General features: G+C 39.0%; 1 protein-coding gene across 1 annotated transcript; it reads left to right on the top strand.

Moving 5' to 3' along the window:
- The first annotated feature begins 1,324 nt into the window (after positions 1–1,324).
- On the top strand, positions 1,325–17,216 carry LOC141391783 (uncharacterized). The gene is made up of 2 exons (XM_073964480.1): positions 1,325–1,687; positions 15,757–17,216. Exon 2 carries the CDS (start codon positions 15,757–15,759, stop codon positions 16,456–16,458), a length of 702 nt encoding a protein of 233 aa, XP_073820581.1. The 5' UTR covers positions 1,325–1,687; the 3' UTR covers positions 16,459–17,216.
- Positions 17,217–22,545: the final 5,329 nt, after the last annotated feature.

The raw sequence follows: 22,545 nt of genomic DNA, 5'->3' as shown, positions 1-22,545 counted from the left end.
GGATTCTTAAGTGTCAATAAACTTATATAAGAAAAGTTGTGGAAATAGGTCCACGTTTTGGTATAGCTCCCATATAACGGTACCCCCAATTAACGGTATTTTGACGTTTTTAGCTACATTTTCAGACCGATTTAGCTATAATTTGACATTTAGGGTTCTTAAGTGCCGATCAACTTATATAAGAAAACTTGTGGACATAGGTCCACGTTTTGGTATAGCCCCCATATAACGGTACCCCCGATTTACGGTATTTTGACGTTTTTAGCTACATTTTCTGACCGATGTAGCTATAATTTGACATTTAGGATTCTTAAGTGTCAATAAACTTATATAAGAAAAGTTGTGGAAATAGTCCGCGTTTTGGTATAGCCCCCATATAACGGTACCCCCCGATTTACGGTATTTTGAAGTTTTTAGATACATTTTCAGACCGATGTGGCTATAATTTGACATTTAGGGTTCTTAAATGTCCATAAACTTATATTACAAAACTTGTGGACATAGGTCCACGTTTTGGTATAGGCCCATATAACGGTGCCCCTCGATTTACGGTATTTTGACGTTTTTAGCTACATTTTCAGACCGATTTAGCTATAAAATGACATTTAGGGTTCTTAAATGTCCATAAACTTATATAACAAAACTTGTGGACATAGGTCCACGTTTTGATATAGCCCCATATAACGGTACCCCCGATTTACGGCATTTTGACGTGTTTAGCTACATTTTCAGACCGATTTAGCTATAAATTGACATTTAGGGTGCTTAAATGTCAATAAATTTATATAACTAGTGGACAGAGGTCCATGTTTTGGAATAGCCCTCATATAACGTTACCGCCCGATTTCAGGTATTTTGACGTTTTAAGTCACATTTCTAGACCGAATTAGCTATAATTTGATATTTAGTGTTCTTAGTGACCAAAAAACTTATATTCGGAAAAACTTATACCCGATTTTCGGTATTTTGAGATTTTACCTACAAGTTTTAACCGAATTATCTGTAATTTTAACTGTTTATGTGAGCGGGAAACGCTGCATTAGCAGCACCTAAATATATCAATGGGTTCCACTCACATAAACGTCACTCTCTCCCGAGAGCTATGAACAACGAATTCGCCGTATCATACGTTGTTGTTCTCTTTTTGTTTTCCTTTTTTTGATGCTCGAACTTTCGTTCGCTTTTGTGTTTTGACTATCAACTAGAAAAGTAAAACTCCACGAGACAGTGCGAAAGGAAAAAAAAGATAGAACTGTGAATTTAACTAAAACGAAATTAGTTGTCTGAATTGTCATTAAATTTTTAAGTTATTAAAAATCGGTCTAAAACCTCGTAATAAGCAGAATTGTCATTAAATTGTTTTAGAAGTGAAATCATAATAAAACTCTTGTAATAGAAAACCCAAACAAAACCCAAGACTTTTTAGTGCTGTGTGAGAATTGAGATTTTCCCCAAGGGAAGAAAGGCGTGTGAATCGTTGGTGCCCTGAAACAGACGTGCGTCACAAGCAGCCGCAGGCTCGAATTGGTTCCATCCTAGAGGCAGCAACCAGGTAAAGGTTGGGTTGGTCAGGGATCGTCGTCCGTCGTGACCATCCCTTAGTGAGTTGTTTAGGCAGAACAACATCTGGTCCTTCTTGAACCGGCAAAACAGTAACAGCCAGAGAAATAGAGGAGTAGTGCACAAAGTAAGTACACGAAATTCCATCATCATTATATTTGCTCGACAACGTATTGGCCCTCGGTCGCAAATATTTTTTGGAAGTTGCCGTTACGTATTCTTTGCAAAATATTTGCAAGGTTTTTGACTCTTATGTACCGTTAAAAATTATTCTTGTCCATTGCTCTTGCCTTGCCCTTTGGGTTATCGTCTAGTACATACCAACATATGTATTTTGTTTGCCTGCCTTTCCCCTTACACTTGGCAAATTGTCTTATTTAGAGGTAGTTTACACTATCTATCAATGTCATATGACACGAAATAAAAACATTCCATATTTACTCACGGAGGCAATGTGGAGACGTAGTTTTTTTACATTTTTGCTGGTTTGGACGCACAGAGTAAATGGCGTAAGGAAAATCTCCAATATTACACATAGTAGCGAATATATAACGATGCAAAATTTCATGTCATATGACATTTACATATAGTGTAAACTACCCCTTACCCAAACACACAAGTGGTTGTTAGGTCGCTGCTTGTGCGCCATCCGCGCTGCTTCGATGCAGTTGGTCTGCAGTTGCGCTGTCTCCCGGTTGTCTCTTTCGATGCTAGCAACCATTTTTTGCGTTTGGGTACTCTTGCACTAAGAGATTGATCTGGCTCTCGTTTATGTGTGTGGAGTGTGTATACCAGTGTTCGAAAATAAACACTATAATATCGTACCGTACCGTTCTGTACCGTACCAAGGTGGATAGGTACACTAAGATAGTGTACCGCTCCGGAGCACAAACACTAAAAAATATTTTAGTGATACTGTACCGGAACACAACGATAATCGTAGTGTACCACATGCCGGAGCACTAAAAATCGTAGTGCTCCGACTGCGGAGCACTAAAAATCGTAGTGTTCCGACTGCGGAGCACTAAAAATTTTAGTGTTCCGACTGCCGGAGCACTAAAAATCGTAGTGCTCCGACTGCGGAGGACTAAAAATTTTAGTGTTCCGACTGCCGGATCACTAAAAATCATAGTGCACCACGTGTTGGAACACTAAAAAATAATAAAGGTATTATGTTTTCTTAGGAAAATTAAATATTTGGTTAAATTTGATCAAATAAAATTTAAGATAAACTGTTACATCCATGTATGTTTAAATTAGTTAAACACATTGCGAAATATGGTCAAAATTATGAAAAAACAATATTTAGTTTTTGTGGAATGAAGCAGAAAGATCGTTGTGCCGGAGCACTAAAATCGTTTTGTACCACGTTTTGAAACTATAAAGTAATGAACCATACATTAATTTATTATGATTTCTGAGGAAATTAAATATTATATATATATATATTTTTAATAAATAAAAATTAAAAGAAAATGTGAAAAACATCTGATTTGGTTTTTGGACAATGGAGCACTAAAAATCGCAGTGTTCCGACTGCCGGATCACTAAAAATCGTAGTGTTCCGACTGTCGGATCACTAAAAATTGTAGTGTTCCGACCGCCGGATCCCTAAAAATCGAAACAATGGATCAATAAAAATTGTAGTGTTCGGTTGTGGAGCACTAAAAATCGTAGCGTACCACGAGCCAAAACGCTAAAAATAACGTTAAGGTAATCGTCTGTTTATTATAATTTATGAGGGAAATTAAATATTTTATGTTTTTAGGATAAATAAATACATATTAATAAATAAAAATTAGAAGTAAATGTGTAAAATATCTGATTTGAATTTTGGACAATGGAGCACTAAAAATCGTAGTGTTCCGACTGCCGGATCACTAAAAATCGTAGGGTTCCGACTGCCGGATCACTAAAAATTGTAGTGTTCCGACCGCCGGATCTCTAAAAATCGAAACAATGGATCAATAAAAATTGTAGTGTTCGGTTGTGGAGCACTAAAAATCGTAGTGTTCCTACTGCAGGATCACTAAAAATCGTAGTGTTCCTACTGCCGGATCACTAAAAATCGTAGCGTTCCGACTGCCGGATAACTAAAAATCGTAGTGTACCACGTGCAATACAATAAGGTAATGTACCACACATGAGTTTTTTATGATTCGTGAGGAAAATTTAATATTTTATGTTTTTTTTTAATAAATACAAATTAAGAAATAAAAATAAGTAGGAAATGTGAAAAACGTCTGACTGGTTTTTGGACAATGGAGCAGTAAAAATGCTACTGTTCGACGTTTATGTAATCATCTGTTTATTATGATTTATGAGGAAAATTAAATATTTGATGGCTTTTGGGTCAAGTAAAAATTAATAAATACAAATTAAGATGAGCATGTTATATCCATGTACTTAAAATTAGTTTGAGAATGTTAGTAGAAAATATGACAAGATGTATGCGGTACAAATTTTTATAAACCACAAACATCCCATACGGGAGACTTCTCTCATATTAACGAGTGCACCCCGATTCATATTAGCTCAATGATATGGGACCTACTGTTTATCGCCGAGTCCGAACGGCGTGTCTTAAGACACCACTTTGTAGAAAAGTTTTACATGGCTGAAGAAAGATGTACATATTCGTATAAAAATTGTCTTCTTGATCTTCATGAATTACTTAATCTTTTTAATGTGAACAAAAGAAATAGCAAACAGAAAATATTGATAACAACACAATGTTTGCGGAAATTGTACCTGTAACTTTTTGTATCAAAAACAAAATTCCTCAATGAATGCAGTTGAAGAAAGTATGTGGATTTTCCCAAGTAGACTTGTACGTTTGAAGTCACTTATTATTTTAGGGAAATTGTGCCTGTTGATATTTGTACAACAAACAAAATCACTCAATGAGAATGTGCTGATTTTCCGCAAGTAGGATTGTACATTTAAAGTCAACTTTATGATTTCGGGATAAATATAACCACACACTTATTATTTTGGGGAAATTGCACCTGTTGCCATTTGTACAAGAAACAATATTCATCAATTAACTACGCGGATTTTCCGCCATTAGGGAAATTGTACTTGTTGGTTTTTGTACATCAAAAAGTATTCCTCAATGAATGCAGTTTTACGCGGATTTTCCGCATTGCCAATCAACGTACAGGTACATATAACACTGAGTACAGGTAGTCTTATTGGAATTTGGATAAACCCGTAAACGTTTAGGTATCTGTTAAACAGTTTGTTTTTAACAGTGAATCGTGGATCTTCTTCAGTTCCTATCAAACATCGAGTGAATAAATACCAAAATGCCAAGGCCAAAAAACAGTATTCTTTTTGACATGTTTAATACAAACGAATCAAACGAAATAGTGTGTAATATTCAAAGTTGTAGCAATAAAATTTTAAGTGTACATACCGGAAATTTGGAAAGACATCTAAAAAGATCGCACCCTGATCTATATGCAAACTATATCGAACAAAAGCGTGCAAAAACTACGCAAAATAGTGCCCAAACAATGTTACTACGTACAAGTGCGAATCCAAAAAACATCGAACTGGCAATAGTGGAACTATTCACCAAACATGGACGTCCTTTGCACATGGCAGAAGATAGAGCCTTTAAAATTCTTATGGAACCAGTTCTAAGTTTGCTTGGGGTAACCGTCAACGAACACAACATAATGGAAAGAATAATAGCCTTTTCCAAAAATATTAAAACGGAAATATGTGATGATTTGAAGGGGATATTACTCTCTCTAAAGATTGATGTGGCAACCAGATTGGATTTCAGCGTGCTCGGTATCAATGTACAATACATCAAAGATGGGGAAATCGTTATTAAAACGTTGGCAGTAAAAGAGCTTAAGTCCAGGCATACAGCTGAATACCTTAAATCGATTATATTGGAAGTTCTAAAAGAATATGGAGTTGATACCCGCAACATTTTGAGTATAACAACCGACAACGGATCAAACATGATAAAAACTGTTAATAACTTGAACTCCGATTTACAACTGATGATGAATGAGGAAGTTCTGGATGACGAAGATGATGATGATGTGGATTGCCAAGCAGCTATTAATAATATTGAGTCCATTGACTTTAATACATCTTCTTACCAAATAATTAACATTCGTTGTGGTGCCCATACGCTACAACTATGCGTCAATGATGTGTTAAAGCAACAGGCAATAAAAGAAAAAATAGAAAACCTAAGAGACGTCGTCAAAAAACTTCGAACTAAAAAGTTTCTAAATATTCTTAAAAATGAACTTCACAAAAAACCTATAATCGACTGTGCAACAAGATGGAATTCGACATACAATATGATTGAACGCTTATTGGAAATGAGAGAGATTGTAACTACATTAAGCGCGAATAATATGGAATTATTCCTCTGTTCTGATGACTGGTCCTTCGCCAATGAATTTGTTGGAATATTTAAACCTATTTATACAGCTACAATGAAGCTGCAAACTGAACAACTGTGTTATAGCGAGTTATGTATTATTATAATGGATATAACATTCCAAATTGACGCTTTGCCAAACTCGGAAATGAAAACTCTACTAAAAGGGTCCTTGAAAACACGAACCGCTAAGCTATTTGATAACGAGCTCTTCAATGCAGCCGTGTTTTTGGATCCACGTGTTAAAGTCTGCATAACAAGTGAACAGAAGCAAAGAGCGAAAAAGTTCATAGTGTCGTTATATAAACGCATGAACTCAATAGAAGGTACGTTTGCTAAATGAATGCCAAACAATAACATTTTACTGTAATCACATTTTATATTTCAGAATCCCCCGCAGATAACACAGTCTACACAATACTAAATGATATGCCGTCAACAAGCAGGGCCAGTACAGCGAAATCTTTTTCCGAATATCTGCAGATTTTAGATCCTACTACATATACGCCGCATTCTTCAAATCTCGCAAATCTTGAACCCGAATTCTCCATTTACGAGCAACAGTCTAGATTACCACTGAACGGAAATGTTATAGAATATTGGGATTCTCAGAAAAACAATATTAGTGGTATTGCTAAAATTGTACTGGCAATACCATCAACCCAAGTAAGTGTGGAACGGTTGTTTTCAGTTATGAAATACATTCTGTCCGATCAGCGTAATCGATTATCAGCGTTAAATCTTGAGCATATACTAATGGTAAAAGTTAACGGTATTTTTAATTACCAGTTCAGTAACGACTAAGTTATCTGTTGAGGTAGTATTATGTTTATTTATAATATAATTTTTATGTTAAACTTTTAATGTTTATATGTATTTATGTATTTATTAATTTGAATTAAATATAAATAAATAAAATTTATTAAAATCTGTTATACATTTGGGACACAATTATAGGAACATGAGTATAATATACCAAAAATCAAAACGCACTTCCAATTTTTCTAAACCAAAACCAAAAATATTTAACTTGAAGATATTATGTGCCCCAGAGGATTTTTATTTAAATTTTTAGATGAAATATTTATATATTTTAGATATTTTTATTGGTACCACAAAGTAGCAGGCAACTTTACTATGTTTTATATAAAAACCCGACATAATTATGTTCATTTTTGTATTCATAACAAGATAGTGTTATTATGAAAACAAAAATGAACATTATTATGCCACTAAATTTTGGACACATTTACATGTAAAATGCCTATCAAAAATCTAACATTTCCACACAGATCATAAGAACCATATGTGTGGTTCATTAGCTTTACGATATTTGTTAAGTGTTGCGGCTCGTGGAACACTACGATTTTTATTGCTCCGCAGCCGAACACTACGATTTTTATTGATCCTTTGTTTCGATTTTTAGAGATCCGGCAGTCGGAACACTAACATTTTTAGTGCTCCGCAGCCGAACACTACGATTTTTATTGATCCATTGCTTCTATTTTTAGAGATCCGGCAGTCGGAACACTACTATTTTTAGTGCTCCGCAGTCGAACACTACGATTTTTATTGATCCATTGTTTCGATTTTTAGAGATCCGGCAGTCGGAACACTACGATTTTTAGTGATCTGGCAGTCGGAACACTACGATTTTTAGTGCTCCGCAGCCGAACACTACGATTTTTATTGAATCCATTCTCCAAAAATCAAATCAGACGTTTTTCACGTGTTCTATTATAGTTTATTTCTTAATTTGTATTTATTAAAAAAAATTATAAAATATTTAATTTTCCTCACCAATCATAATAAACTCCTTTGTGGTATTTTCTATGTATCCACAGTCAGAACACTACAATTTTTAGTGCGCCATTGTACAGGAACCGAATTAAAGTTTGTCATATTTTCTACTTAAGTTCCCAACGTTATTAATTAATATGTATACATACATGGATATAACAGGTGTATCTGTGTTTTTATGTCTTAATTTGTACTTATCTCAAAAATTATAAATATTTAATTTTCCTCCCAAATCATAATAAACTCGTGTGTGTTACATTATCATTACGTTATTTTTTAGTGTTCCGACATGTGGTACACTACGATTTTTTAGTGCTCCGACTGCGGAACACTACGATTTTTAGTGTTCCGACTGCGGAGCACTACGATTTTTAGTGTTCCGACTGCGGAGCACTACGATTTTTAGTGCTCCGACTGCGGAGCACTACGATTTTTAGTGTTCCGACTGCGGTACCCAACGTTTTTAGTGTACCAAAATGTGGTACACTACGTTTTTCGTTGTGCTCCGGAACAGTATCACTAAAATATTTTTTAGTGTTTGTGTTCCGGAACACTAACGCTAAAAATATTTTAGTGATACTGTTCTCGGAGCGGTACACTATGTTAGTGTACTGTTTATTTTCGAACTCTGGTGTATACCAACCCTTATTGAGTCATATGCCTGAATGTGGTATTTGTTTTGTTGTTGGATTTGTGGTGCTTAATATTAATAAATAAGAGAGGAGAAAACAAAAACAAATGCAGAAAATTTAAGATATTGATCATATGTTTGAGGCAATACCAATTCAAAAAAAAAAAAAAAAAAACAACAGAAAAGAAAGCACCTAATATTTTAAATAGACGTTTGGCTCGTTGATAGACGGGAATATAGCTCGCTGCTTAAAATATTTGTTTTGGGATAGAAAATAAAAAAGAATAAATAAAACAAAACCGATTGGCTCTTGGGGCAGGTTATGATTACAATATTTGGATACTAATGATATGAGAGTTTTCTTGTGTTTTTTTGGCGACAGTGGCACAGAAATTTGCACTCATAAAGAACTTGTTAAAGAACAAAATATAATTTGTGTTTATATGGGAGCGGTCAATCAGATCAAATACAACATATATGAACACAAACAAATTTACTCGTTGCTGAAAAGGGCATAAATTGAACAGTGCGTTGGAGGACAGATTGTGTGGCCTCTTATGGTAAACGTGTTAACTTGCTCAAAGCAGTTGTGTGTGCATTGGCAAGCTAATGAGGATTTGTTGATATTTCAAATTAGACATTTGGTTTTAGCACAGTGTGCCGATTTGAGTGATGCACATTGATATGAAGATTACAATAAAACACATTGGGGAATTGGTAGATTGTGGCAACTGAGAATTTGTTGATGAGTTGTTCAAAGGCCTGAAGTGTCGGAGTTTGGACAACAGCTTTCCCGTGGGAAATGTTGTTTTAACAGATATCTGGTGGGTTGATGTAAAGACAGTTATTCTCGTGGAGACCTTGTTAAAAAATAAGATAAAATTGTTGGGCGCTTTCTCATGGAGAATATGTTAGCAAATATTTGTTTTGTTTACAACAATTTTTTGTAGGAGAACCTGTTTTGAAAATTTCTCAAACCATTTGTGGATGAGAACAGTTTCTCGTGGAGAAACGTTTGAATAATAGTCATTGAATGAAAACACAGCCTTCTCGTGGAGAAGTTATTTTTGGAAATATTTATTGGCAAATGATAAATTATTGGTGCTTGCTGTGCAACTTTCTCGGGGAGTTTTCTTGGCCAATGTTTTGATTGTCAACGTTTGGGTGATTACTTTCTCGAGGATAAATTTCTGAAGTGTGGTCGATTGAGTTCCAACTTTCTCGAGGAGAAGTGTGGAGCTTTTTCTTTTGTGAAGAACTTTTATTATCATCGAAATTGGTTAATATCTTTCTCGTGACGAAGCTGAGGTCTACCATTGTCTCGTGGAGACTTCTTTGTGTGGTCTAAAATTAATCCAATACCCCCTTTAATTTTGAAGTGAGGGTTTATGGTACTTGCACATATTGACTGAAAGTTTGAATTGGTGGTGGATAGCTGTATAGTCGGTTTCGTACAGTGGGTGCGGAATACAGAAAGGGCTAGAAAATAAAATTAAAATATTTTGATGTGATTGCGTATTGTGGATACGAAATACCGATTGAGCCCAGGGGCTAAAAGCTTTCTCGTGGGGAAAGTAAAATTATTTGGAGCATTTGGCTGTGCACAGTGGTGTGGAAACAGCAAATATCAGAATTGTTGATGACTATTAACTTTTCCAGGAATTTTGCGAATTTTTCTTACTCATTAAAGGACTGATGAATATTAGCTTTCTCGTGAATTTTGCGGATTTTTCTTACTCATTAAATGCCTGGTGATTATTAGCTTCCTCGTGAATTTTGCGAATTTTTTCTTACTCATTACATTGTGTATATTGTTAACTTTCTCGTGAGGGTTTCCTCTTGCTCCTTTACATTTTTAAATCCATTAACTTTCTCTTGAAGTTTTTCTTGCGGATGGGCGTAAGCTCCCACTAAGTGCTGATATAAATAACTTCCTCTTAGTATTTGGTGGTAAATTTTGTCTGTCTCCTTTACATAGAGGAACTTGCTCGTAAAGATTTACGTTTTGTCTTGAGATTTTATAATCGAGTGCGGGTTGGTCCGTAAAGTGTCGATATATTTCGCTTCGAGCATTTCCCTAAAAAACATGTCGACTTTCGAAGATTTTCTTGTCCAATGTGATGAAATTGTTTCATTCTTGGAGCGTGTAGAGGGGACGGATGCTTCCGCATACAACGAATCAGCGATTGAGGCTGAAAAGGCAGAGATTCTGAGTTCATGGGCGGACTGGAAAGAGAGCTACAAGAAATGTTTAGCGGATCCAGAGTGTAGTAAGAAAAATAAAGAGGTTATGAAAACGAAAAAGAATGTGGCCCATGGGGCCTATATTAAAATTGTGAGCTTGCTCGGGGAATGGAAAGAGAAAGTTAAGAGTGTTCCGTCGTCCTCTATTCAGAAACCCTCTTCCTCGGTCGCGGTACCCCCCTGCGATACCGAAATGTTTTATGGGGATTATGTCTCGTGGCCTAGCTTTCGTGATTTATTCACGGCTATTTACATGACAAATAAGAAGCTCAGTCCTGTAGAGAAGCTATACCACCTTTTTCAGAAAACAGGTGGTGAGGCGAGAGAAATAAATCGCCATATTCCCTTAACGGCAGAAGGTTTACCGGTTGCATGGGACAACCTGAAAAACCAATACGAAAATAAGAGGATTCTGATTAACTCTCAATTGAGAATTTTGTTTAATTTGGCCCATTGTGGGCAAGAGTCACCCAGCGGTCTCAAAAAGTTGCAGCGTGATATCACGAACTGCATTTCTGTCCTAGAGTCATTAAAGATAGACGTTAAATCGTGGGATCCGGTTTTTGTTTACCAATGTTCCACAAAGATGCCGAAACTAACTTTGTCTCTTTGGGAACAGTCCTTGAGTAACAAGACTGAAATGCCTCATTGGGATGATTTAAATAAGTTTTTAACGGAAAGATATCAGGCCCTAGAAAGTGTGTCGGACATTACTGGACCCAGTACTGCGCAGTCGAATCAAAACTCTCGCGCCAAGTTTACTCAGTTTGACAAATCAAAGCAGTTTAAGGTCCATCATACCAAGGTCAATGAAGATAAATGCAAATTGTGCAAAGGGGCTCATGTGATAAAATCTTGTCCGAAGTTTCTCAGCATGGAGTTTAGGAGCAGGCTCAATGTGATTAGAAGAGAGAATCGGTGCATAAATTGTTTGGCTCTTGGTCATAGAGCGACTGATTGTAGGTCGCAGGGTTGTCCTAAATGCTCATTGAAACATCATGTGCTTCTCCATAAAAATAAAGTTCCTCAAAATGATTCTAGGGGTTCGAAAAATGCTTCCTCGTGTAATCCACCCTCATCTACGAATATAAATGTTGCGTCGGATGGTCCGTCGACTTCTGCTAATGCTCGGGCATTTCATACTACGGTGACAAATAGGACAATGCTTGCCACCGCTTGGGTGAATATTGTAAAAGATGGAGTTTCTTATAGGGTCCGTGCCTTGATAGACCCTTGCTCGGACGATACGTTCATTGCCTCGAGGGTCCAAAAACAATTAAGGTTACCAACAAGTTCTGTCTCGGCGGATATTTCTGGTTTGGGTGGAGAACATTTAACGAAATGTTCTAAAGTGGCTACAATAACAGTTGGTTCGATCAAAAATACCTCTTTCTCAATGGACTTGGAGGCTTTTGTGGTCCCGGAAATTACGGGGGATATTCCTACGCAGCCTTTACAGACAATTTGTGCTGAAGAGCTTCCGGATCTAGACTTTGCAGATCCGAAGTTTTATCAAAGTGGTCCTGTGGACATATTGCTCGGGGGCAACGTTTATCCCATAATATTGCTCAATGGGGTGAGAAAGAATATTCTAGGCTCTTTGTTAGCGCAAGAGACAGTTTTTGGCTGGATTTTGACGGGTCCTGCTACCAATTCAGCCGAGCAACATAGAGTGAGCGTGTCCCACTATACCAAAGTGTCTGTAAGGGATCAACTGGCGAAGTTTTGGGAAATTGAGGAGGTGCGTAGGGTACCCACTGTCTCAGTGGATGATCGAAGATGTGAGGAGATCTTCCAGTCTACGACAATTAGATGCTCGGACGGAAGGTATATGGTAGACTTACCCTTTAGAACTGATTTGACTTTTGAGTTGTCGTCAAAATCCAGCAGATTTATCGCTCTTACTCAGTTTTTACGCAACGAAACATCGTTATTGAGGAAGCCTGACCGGAAAACTGATTATGATGCTGTGTTGCTTGAGTACTTGTCCCTGGGGCACATGGAAAAGATTGAGGGTTTCATTAACTATCAAGATGGTTTTTATTTGCCACATCACGGGGTTTTCAAACCTGATAGTGCCACCACGAAGTTGCGGGTGGTTTTTAATGCCTCATGCCCCTCAGTAGGCGGGAAAAGTTTGAATGACGCTTTGTATGTTGGCCCTACGCTTCAAAAAGACATTGTGTCTTTGGTTCTGAATTGGCGCATGTTCAGATATGTCTTCAATGCGGATATTTCTAAAATGTACCGCCAAATTTGGATCAATCCGAAGCATGCTAAGTTTCAACGCATATTGTTTCGTACTTGCTCGGAGGATGAAGTATCAGATTACCAATTGAAGACGGTTACCTTTGGAGTTAACTGTGCTCCTTATTTGGCCCTTAGGACTCTCTTAAAACTAGCGGATGATGAGGAATATCGCTATCCAATTGGCTCAAAGATTTTGAGGAATAGCATGTATGTGGACGATGCCCTGGTGGGAAGTCATAGTGTATCTGAGGGGTTGAAAGCCAGAGCAGAATTGGTGGCAATCTTAGGATCTGCTGGCTTCGAATTGCGAAAGTGGACGTCTAATGCGAAAGAACTTTTAGAAGGACTTGCTCGTGGGCATTTATTGCATGAAGAATTTTTGGAGTTTGGGGACAAAAGTTCGGCAAAGACACTTGGCATTCGTTGGAATGCGGTGTCAGATAGTTTCTTCTTTATGATGGAAAAGTTAGAAGAGAAAAGTTCGTACACCAAGAGACAGGTGTTATCAATAATTGCCCGGATTTTTGACCCTTTGGGATGGCTTTCTCCGATTATAGTCAAGGCAAAGATTTTAATGCAGCAACTTTGGCTCGATGATATAGGATGGGACGATCCCCTAAAGCCTTTTACTCTTTTGAATTGGAAAAATTTTGTCTCCAGCTCCAGGGAGATCGAAAAGATAAGCATTCCCCGATGGGTAAATTTCTCACCAGATTGTGTGATTGAGCTGCATGGGTTTTGTGACTCGTCGGAGTCGGCATATGCTGCAGTTTTGTATTTGAGAGTAGAGGTGGGTGATTCAGTTTACTCGAATTTGCTGGTAGCAAAATCCAAGGTTGCTCCTTTGAAAAAGGTATCGTTGCCTCGTTTGGAGCTATGTGGGGCTCTTCTCCTGGCGGAGTTGGTGGACTCCGTAGTGCCACAGTTAAATCTTCCAAAAGCTCCGTTGGTAGCGTGGTCGGACTCAACAATAGTCCTTTCTTGGCTGAAGAAGCCCGCTTACACATGGACGACCTTTGTCTCAAATAGGGTAGCAATCATTCAGGAGAAAATTGGAGGTAATTGGCGCCATGTGCCAACGTTTGATAACCCGGCGGATCTAGCAACCCGGGGGCGGACTCCTTTGGAAGTAAAGGAGTGTAGTCTGTGGTGGCACGGACCAGACTGGCTCAAGCTGGAGAAGCAGAAATGGCCCTCCAGTGTGTTGATACCGGAAACCACCCTTGAGTGCAAACCGGTTAAGGTCAATCTTGCTCGATCGGCCGTGGAAGAAGATGTCTTAGAAAGATTTTCCCGTCTCTCTACAGCTACAAATGTCATCCCGTATATCTTCCGATTCTTCCGACGGAGCCACCCCAAGACTAAGAAGACTGTCTCTTTCGGTAGTATAAAATTGTCCCCGGAGGAAATCAGATTTACTCGGCACCGGTTGATGTCACTGTCTCAAAGGATTCACTTTCCCTCGGAATTCGATTGCCTCCTCAAGGGGCGGAAGCTAGAGTCGGGTAGCCCTCTTCTGTCTTTGAACCCATTCCTCGATGATAACTTGCTCATTCGGGCTAACGGACGTTTGAGTTCCACCCTTTCTCTGCCGTATCAGGAAAGATACCCGATCATTTTGGCCTACCAAAGTAGATTCGCTTCCCTCTACGTCGACCAGGTGCACCGGCAGACGAACCATGGTGGTGTCCAGTTGACTCTCGCCACTACGCGGCTCGAATGTTGGATCCTCAGGGGTAGGAACTTGGTGAGGGCGCGATACCGGAAGTGCACAAGATGCGTTTTGGCTCAAAAAAGGCGACAAGGTCAACTAATGGCTGCGCTTCCTCCGGAGAGGACTACGTTTGGAAGGCCTTTCTCCACCTCTGGTGTCGATTTTGCTGGCCCCGTGGACATAAAAACCTTTAACGGGCGGGGTTGTCGTATCTCAAAGGGTTATATATGTCTTTTCGTTTGTTTTGTCACGAAAGCCATACATCTGGAGCCGGTAAGTGACCTGTCTACCCCAGCTTTCATGGGCGCTTTGGCTCGATTTGTCGCCAGGCGTGGCTGCCCCCTCCACATCTATTCCGACAACGGAAAAAACTTTGTGGGCGCTGATCGGGAGCTTCGGTCAAACTTTGGGAAGGTTGTCTCCGAATTGAAAGACGACTCAGTGGCTCGTTACGGGTTCCAGAAGCTGGAGTGGCATTTTATACCTGCCTCGGCGCCTCACATGGGAGGGCTTTGGGAGGCCGGCGTCAAGAGCTGCAAAAGCCACTTGAGGAAGATGTCCGGCCAGATCAGACACACGTTCGAGGAGCTGGCGACTATTCTGGCTAATATAGAATCGTGCCTGAACTCAAGGCCTCTAACCCCCTTGTCCGACAACATCGATGATCTCAACGTACTTACTCCTGGGCACTTTCTCATCGGGGGGTCTTTACTTGCTCCCGCGGAACCTGAGGAGGTCGAAAGTAGGACGTCCATGCAGAATCGTTGGCGGCGTGTGAAATTGGCCTCGCAAGAATTCTGCAGGCGCTGGAAGATGGAGTACCTCCGAGAGCTCCACAAGCGAACTAAGTGGAAGCAACCCCAGGAGGACTTGCAACTCTACGATATGGTGGTATTACACAAGGAGGCAATGGCTCCGAACGAATGGCGACTCGGCCGGGTCGTCAAAATGTATAAAGGGCCCGATGGGCGCGTAAGAGTGGTGGATCTGAGGACGCAAAATGGTGTCATCTCTCGACCGGTCCATAAGCTAGTCCTTCTTCCCAGAAATTAAACCTTCTTGCTCCACAGGCCAGCCAAACGTTGTCTTTCCCACTATTTTTTGTATGGAATTCTTACCCCCTAACTAATTTTTGTTCCTTTCCAGATGAGCTACAACGAGCAGTACAAGTGCCCCATGTGCGACACCCGCCATGCCTTGCAGCACTGCCGGGCTTTCTTACAGATGTCCCCGCAGTCGAAGTCGACTTTCGTCCGAGTGTCCCTCTACTGCGTTAACTGTTTGGGAATGGGACACGTTGTACTTCATTGCCCCGCGAAGAAGGGGTGCCGTACCTGTACCTTGCCCCACCACACGTTAATGCACCCCCTCGACACCAACTACAACTATTGGCTAAAGATGTCAGCCCAGGTCAAGCTTCGTATCCCTGGTGTACTCGAGCCCTGGGTGGAAGTTAAGGTGCTGCTTGACCCCCGCCATCCAGACAGCACCATAATGCTCGGTAGCTCCGTGGGTGAGGACGAGACCAAGCTCAAGCCCTTGAACAAGGCGGTGCTGACGGCCAACAACAACGGGGTTCGCACGTATACTACGTACCTACGGAAGAGCACCCGTCGTTTAGTCGAGCCGAGAGAGCCCATTGATCCCCGGCAGATACGCCAGACTTACCGAAAGGCCGAGGTTGCTGACCCGGAATTCCAACACCCTGGAGTAGTCAACGTGGTTTTAGGTGCGGATGCCGCGAAAGGCGTATTTCTAGGCCTCCCCATTGCCCTGTCGGGCCGGCTTTATGCCCAAAACACCATCTTTGGATGGGCATTTTTTGGAGCGGTCCCTCTAAGAGCCTAACTTCCTCGCTACGTCTCAATGGTGCCATTCCTTGCTCTTGACTGGCTCTGGGGCGATATACACGATTCCTCGCAATGTCTCAGGGATGTCAACATTCGCTACTGGCTGGCTCTGGGGCAACATAAGTATTATAAACATGAATTAATTTATTTATTTTATTATCTTTATTTACTATTACTACCCTAAGAAGTAAAATGTATTATTTTTGGTTTAATTGGGACCTAGTCCCAATGGGGGGGAGTATGTTTATGTGAGCGGGAAACGCTGCATTAGCAGCACCTAAATATATCAATGGGTTCCACTCACATAAACGTCACTCTCTCCCGAGAGCTATGAACAACGAATTCGCCGTATCATACGTTGTTGTTCTCTTTTTGTTTTCCTTTTTTTGATGCTCGAACTTTCGTTCGCTTTTGTGTTTTGACTATCAACTAGAAAAGTAAAACTCCACGAGACAGTGCGAAAGGAAAAAAAAGATAGAACTGTGAATTTAACTAAAACGAAATTAGTTGTCTGAATTGTCATTAAATTTTTAAGTTATTAAAAATCGGTCTAAAACCTCGTAATAAGCAGAATTGTCATTAAATTGTTTTAGAAGTGAAATCATAATAAAACTCTTGTAATAGAAAACCCAAACAAAACCCAAGACTTTTTAGTGCTGTGTGAGAATTGAGATTTTCCCCAAGGGAAGAAAGGCGTGTGAATCGTTGGTGCCCTGAAACAGACGTGCGTCACAAGCAGCCGCAGGCTCGAATTGGTTCCATCCTAGAGGCAGCAACCAGGTAAAGGTTGGGTTGGTCAGGGATCGTCGTCCGTCGTGACCATCCCTTAGTGAGTTGTTTAGGCAGAACAACATTAACATTTGACATTTGAAATTCCTAGTGGTGGCCACACCTCTCCACCAAAAATTGTCAAGAAAGGTCGATGTATTGATAAAACCCCCATATAACGGTACCTCCCGATTTTTAGTAGTTTGATGATTTTAGCTACAATATTAAACCGAACTAGCAGTAATTTGACATTTGAAGTTCTTAGTGGTCACAACACCTCTCCATCAAAAATTGTCCACATAGGTCCATGTTCGGATATAGCTTCCATATAACGGTACCTCCCAATTTTCAGTAGTTTTGCAATTTTAGCTACAATTTTTAACCGAACTAACTGTAATTTTACATTTGAAGGTTGTAGTGGTCACAACTCATCTGCATCAACAATTTTCAACATAGCCCCAATATAACGATACTTCCCGATTTTCGGTACTTTGAGGATTTTACTTAAAATGTTTAACCGAACGTAGGTCCATGTTTTGGTATAGCCCCAAAACAAACCTCCCGATTTTCCATACCTTAGCTTTATTTTTTGGACGAACTTTCGTGTAATTTGAATTTTAAAAGCCAACAAAAATTCTGCAACAAAAAAGTTCATATTTTCGTATAGCCCCCATACCTACGAACTAGCTGTTAATGACATTTGAAGTTCCCACGTTAGGTACCGATTTTCGGTATTTTGAGGATTCTAGCTGCAATTTTTAACCGAATTAGGAGTTATTTGACATTAAAGGCTCCCATCAAAAACTGTCAACATAGGTCCATGTTTTATTATAACCCCTATATAACGGTACCTCCCAATTTCTCGCCCACCAAAAATTGTCAACATACATAGTTAGATATAGGCACCATAAAAAAGGCCCTCCCGAATGAAGCATTTTATGTACATTATCTGACATTTTAACGTACCCACTTAAAGTTGGGGACAGAGATGAAAACTAATTATTCCATTTTAGTTTAGAATATTTTATGGTGGAGGGTATGAAAAGTTCGGCCCGGCCGAACTTAACGCTTTTTTACTTGTTAAATCTCACTTAAGGTCGCAATTTTGATTGGATCGTCACAAAATGTTGAAGGTTAAGGGGGTCCCATAGAGAAAGAAGCCTATTGATTTTGGTAATGGTCAGACAATATTCAGGTGTCAGAATGGACAAAAATTTTATGTGGAGAACATTCAGCGTTTTATTTATATGCAAATATCTCCGCTACTAGTAGGCGTATTCCAAAATGAAAGTTCGTCAATGAAAGGAGATAAGATTTTCTTTACATTGTTGCAAAGTAGGTTGGCGTAGGTGGTCAAACAACGGTGATATCGCAAAAGTCTGTAATGCATCCCATATTTACAATTTTTCAGTCACGCTACATATCGCACCATAATATGGAGGGTATAATAAAATTTGTCATTCCGTTTGCAACAGGTAATTTGTCGGTATATGTAGGTCCACGTCTTCATATAGCCCCCATAGGTTGTGGCCTGAATATTCCTCCGAAATGGCTGAAATTTTGTACTAAGTCTTCGTTGGGGGTATACAACTTTCCCCCAGAATTTTGTCGGTTTAGGTAAACGCCTTTATATAGCCGCCATAGAACGGTACCTCCCGATTTTCGGTATTTTGAAGGTTGTGGCCACAATAATCCACCGATATGGCTTAAATTTGATATTTAGTTTTCCTTGGGAGTATAAAACATTCTATATGAAATTTGTCTGTATAGGTTCATGCCTTCATATAGCCCCCATAGAACGGTACCTCCCAATTTTCGGTATTTTGAAGTTTGTGGCATCAATATTCCACCGAAATTGTTAAAATTTGGTATATAGTATTCATTCAGTGTAGAAATGTTCCATATGAAAGTTCTCGGTATATGTCCACGCCTTCATATAGCCCCATAGAACAATACCTCCCGATTATCGGTATTGTGCGGGTTGTGGCCTCAATATTCCTCCGAAATGGCTAAAAATTTGGTATTTAGTCTTCATTGGGGGTATAAAACTTTCCCCCAGAAAATTTTCGGTACCAATTCACGAATTAGTATAGCACCCATAGAAGGGTACCTACCGATTTTCGGTATTTTGAAGGTTGTGACCACAAAAATATTCAACTTTCCCCTGTAAATTTGTCGGTATGAGTCCACGCCTTCCTATTGCCCCATAGAACGGTACATCCCAAATGGCTGAAATTTGGTATTTAGCCTTCGTTGGGGGTACAAAACATTCCACCTGAAATTTTTAGGTATAGGTCCACCCTTTCCTATTGCCCTTAAAGAACGGTACATCCTGATTTTCGGTATTTTAAAGGTTTGCGACCACAATACCGAAAATCAGCCACCAAAATGGCTGAAATTTGGTATTTAGTCTTCGTTGGAGGTAAAAACCTTTCCGATTGAAATTCGTTGGTATCCCAGCAAAAATTGGGATCCATTAGTCATTACGTAACCCATTACAAAGTAATGTAAACATGTTTCTTTTCCCATTACAAGTAATCTGAAAAGTAATGGGATACTTCTTAAAAAAATTACAAGGCAAACCTACTTACTTTGCTCCTCACTAAGTAATGAGGACGGTGGCACAGTGAGTGTGTGTCCGACTATAAATCCTAGGGTTGTGTGTTCAACGCTTACTGTCGGCACGCGAGTTTTTTTAATTAAAAAATAACAGTTCGTGGTGCACATGTGCACTGCACATTTAAGTTCAAAATAAAGTAAAATAAAAGTAAGAAGTGTGATGAAATTAAAAAAAATCTCTACATAAACTGTTCTAAAAATAGAATTTTTTTCAACTTAATTTTCAACTTCTAGTGGCCACAGAATAACTAGTTATTCTAGTGGTCATAAAATAACTGAGTGCGACATGCCCTTGTAAAAATAATGGGGAAGAAAGGGGGTTTGTGAGTAGTTACGGCTGCCAAAAATCCCTTACAAAACCCATGATTTTGGGAGGACATTTTTTGCTGGGTATAGGTACACGTTTCGATATAGTCTCCATAGAATGGTAACATCCGATTTTCAAACTCTGAGGGTTGTGATATTCCAGAAGAGAATAATTAATCTTCAAATACACCCCAAAGATTTTCGGCATTTTGAACGTTTTACCCACATTATCTTACAGAAATATCGAAAGTTTGGTATTTAGACTTTTTGTGTCCAAAAACTTTCCGCCAGAAATTTGTCGGTATTGATCAATGTTTTGATATAAACCCCATAAAACGGTACCTCCCGAATTTCGTAAATTTTTTCAACTTAATTTTCAACTTCTAGTGGCCACAGAATAACTAGTTATTCTAGTGGTCATAAAATAACTGAGTGCGACATGCCCTTGTAAAAATAATGGGGAAGAAAGGGGGTTTGCGAGTAGTTACGGCTGCCAAAAAATCCTTACAAAACCCATGATTTTGGGAGGACTTTTTTTGCTGGGTGTAGGTCCACGTTTCGATATAGTCTCCATAGAATGGTACCTTCCGATTTTCAAACTCTGAGGGTTGTGATATTCCAGAAGAAAATTATTAATCTTCCAATATACCCTAAAGATTTTCGGCATTTTGAAGGTTTTACCCACATTATCTTACAGAAATATTGAAAGTTTGGTATTTAGACTTTTTGTGTCCAAAAACTTTCCGCCAGAAATTTGTCGGTATTGATCAAAGTTTTGATATAAACCCCATAGAACGGTACCTGCCGAATTGCGGTATTTTGAAATTGCTGAAATTTGGTATTTAGTCTTCTTCATAAACGAAAGGAACTAATTGTTCCATTTTACTTCAATACAACTCGTGGTGGAGGGTATAACAAGTTCGGCCCTGCCGAACTTAACGCTGACTCGTACTGACGAGTATCTCCGCTTTGATTGGATGCGTTCCAACAATGAAGACATTCTGAGCTTTAATATGTTCCCAATTGATGTTAAAAAAGACGCTGAATATCCCAATTTTTAATTTATGGAATTTTATTTCCATGTCAGATATTTCTGGACTTATTCCAAGGAGAAAGCTTGATAATGAAACTAAGCCATCTGAGCTTTTAATTAATACAAAACGTGGCATTTATGGTAAAATATCAAAGTTATTGCAAAAGGCCCTAAGCTATAACAATTTAAATATTTTGAAGTTTTTACTTTAAGGACAAATACCTCTGCTTCTATTTGGTATATTAAAGACAGGTAAAATGCTAATCAAGAAGACCAGCAAAGCTTTCAATCAGTAGCAAGTAGATGACGACAGTAGTCAAATATAAAATTAAATATTGTTTTGACTCAATTCGCCTTAAGTCATTTGGAATAAAAGCCAGATAGGTGAAAACTTTAGTATCTCCCTAAAAGAAATGTTTACGAGTGAAAAAGCTTGTGCACAGGGGTAGTGGTGTAGGTTATCACATAGTCGGCCCCGTCCCGACTATAGCCTTTGCTCACTTGTTTTTGTTTATAATTATTCTGGCATTAAAGGAAACTATTCCACATGTGATGCTTATTTAGCAAAAATCGAGTATTGGGTCGGTCGATCATTTTTTCATTAAAAAAACAACACACACAGCCAAGCATGCAAATCTAACGAGCCCCTATTCATAGCGTATATATCTTCATACAAGAGGTTATCTATGTAAATATTGATGTATACATGGGTGTCATGTGAAATAGTATCCACATCCCTGCAAGCAAAAACTGTCGCGGAAGTGACTTAGGCGTGTCGCCCAGGGCGATGAAAACAGTCGCGGCGATAGTCGCAGAAGTCACCCTGAAGTGACCTCCGTTGTGAAGAAATGAACCACGCCGGCGTGTCGTCTTGGAAGTCACTCCTGCGACACTTCTAGAAGATCATTTCCGCGATAGTTCTCGAAATTAAAAAAAGTATTTTTTCTATTTATTTTTATTTAAATTTTTTTTTATATTTATTATTTTTCTTCTCTTTTAGAGAAATTATTCTTTGCCATTTCCGCCTACATTTATTTTGTCATTTTAAAAATGTGATGTTTTGTTGCCTGACTTGGGAAGCGAACCCGGACCTTCAGAGTGCAAAGCGTGTATGCTTACCACTGCACCACCGCCTCATATAATCATCAGATAGAAAATGTTCTATATTTGTTCAAATGTGTTGAATCATTAAGTAAATGTAAACAATCGCCTTGGAAGTCACTCCGAAGTGTCGGCATACGCGATAAAACGTAACCACAAAAAGGCTATAGAAATTGTTTGTGTAATTCACCAACGATCTTCCTTGGGGTGTCTCCGGAGTGACCTCTTAGGCGAGGGAGTGTGAAACTCACTTCCAAT

The sequence above is a fragment of the Musca autumnalis genome, unplaced genomic scaffold (assembly GCF_047663935.1).
Source record: "Musca autumnalis isolate F117 unplaced genomic scaffold, ASM4766393v1 scaffold_100, whole genome shotgun sequence".
Taxonomy (NCBI): domain Eukaryota; kingdom Metazoa; phylum Arthropoda; class Insecta; order Diptera; family Muscidae; genus Musca; species Musca autumnalis.
Note: the sequence above shows the minus strand (reverse complement) of the source record. Positions and strands in the feature narration are given on the sequence as shown.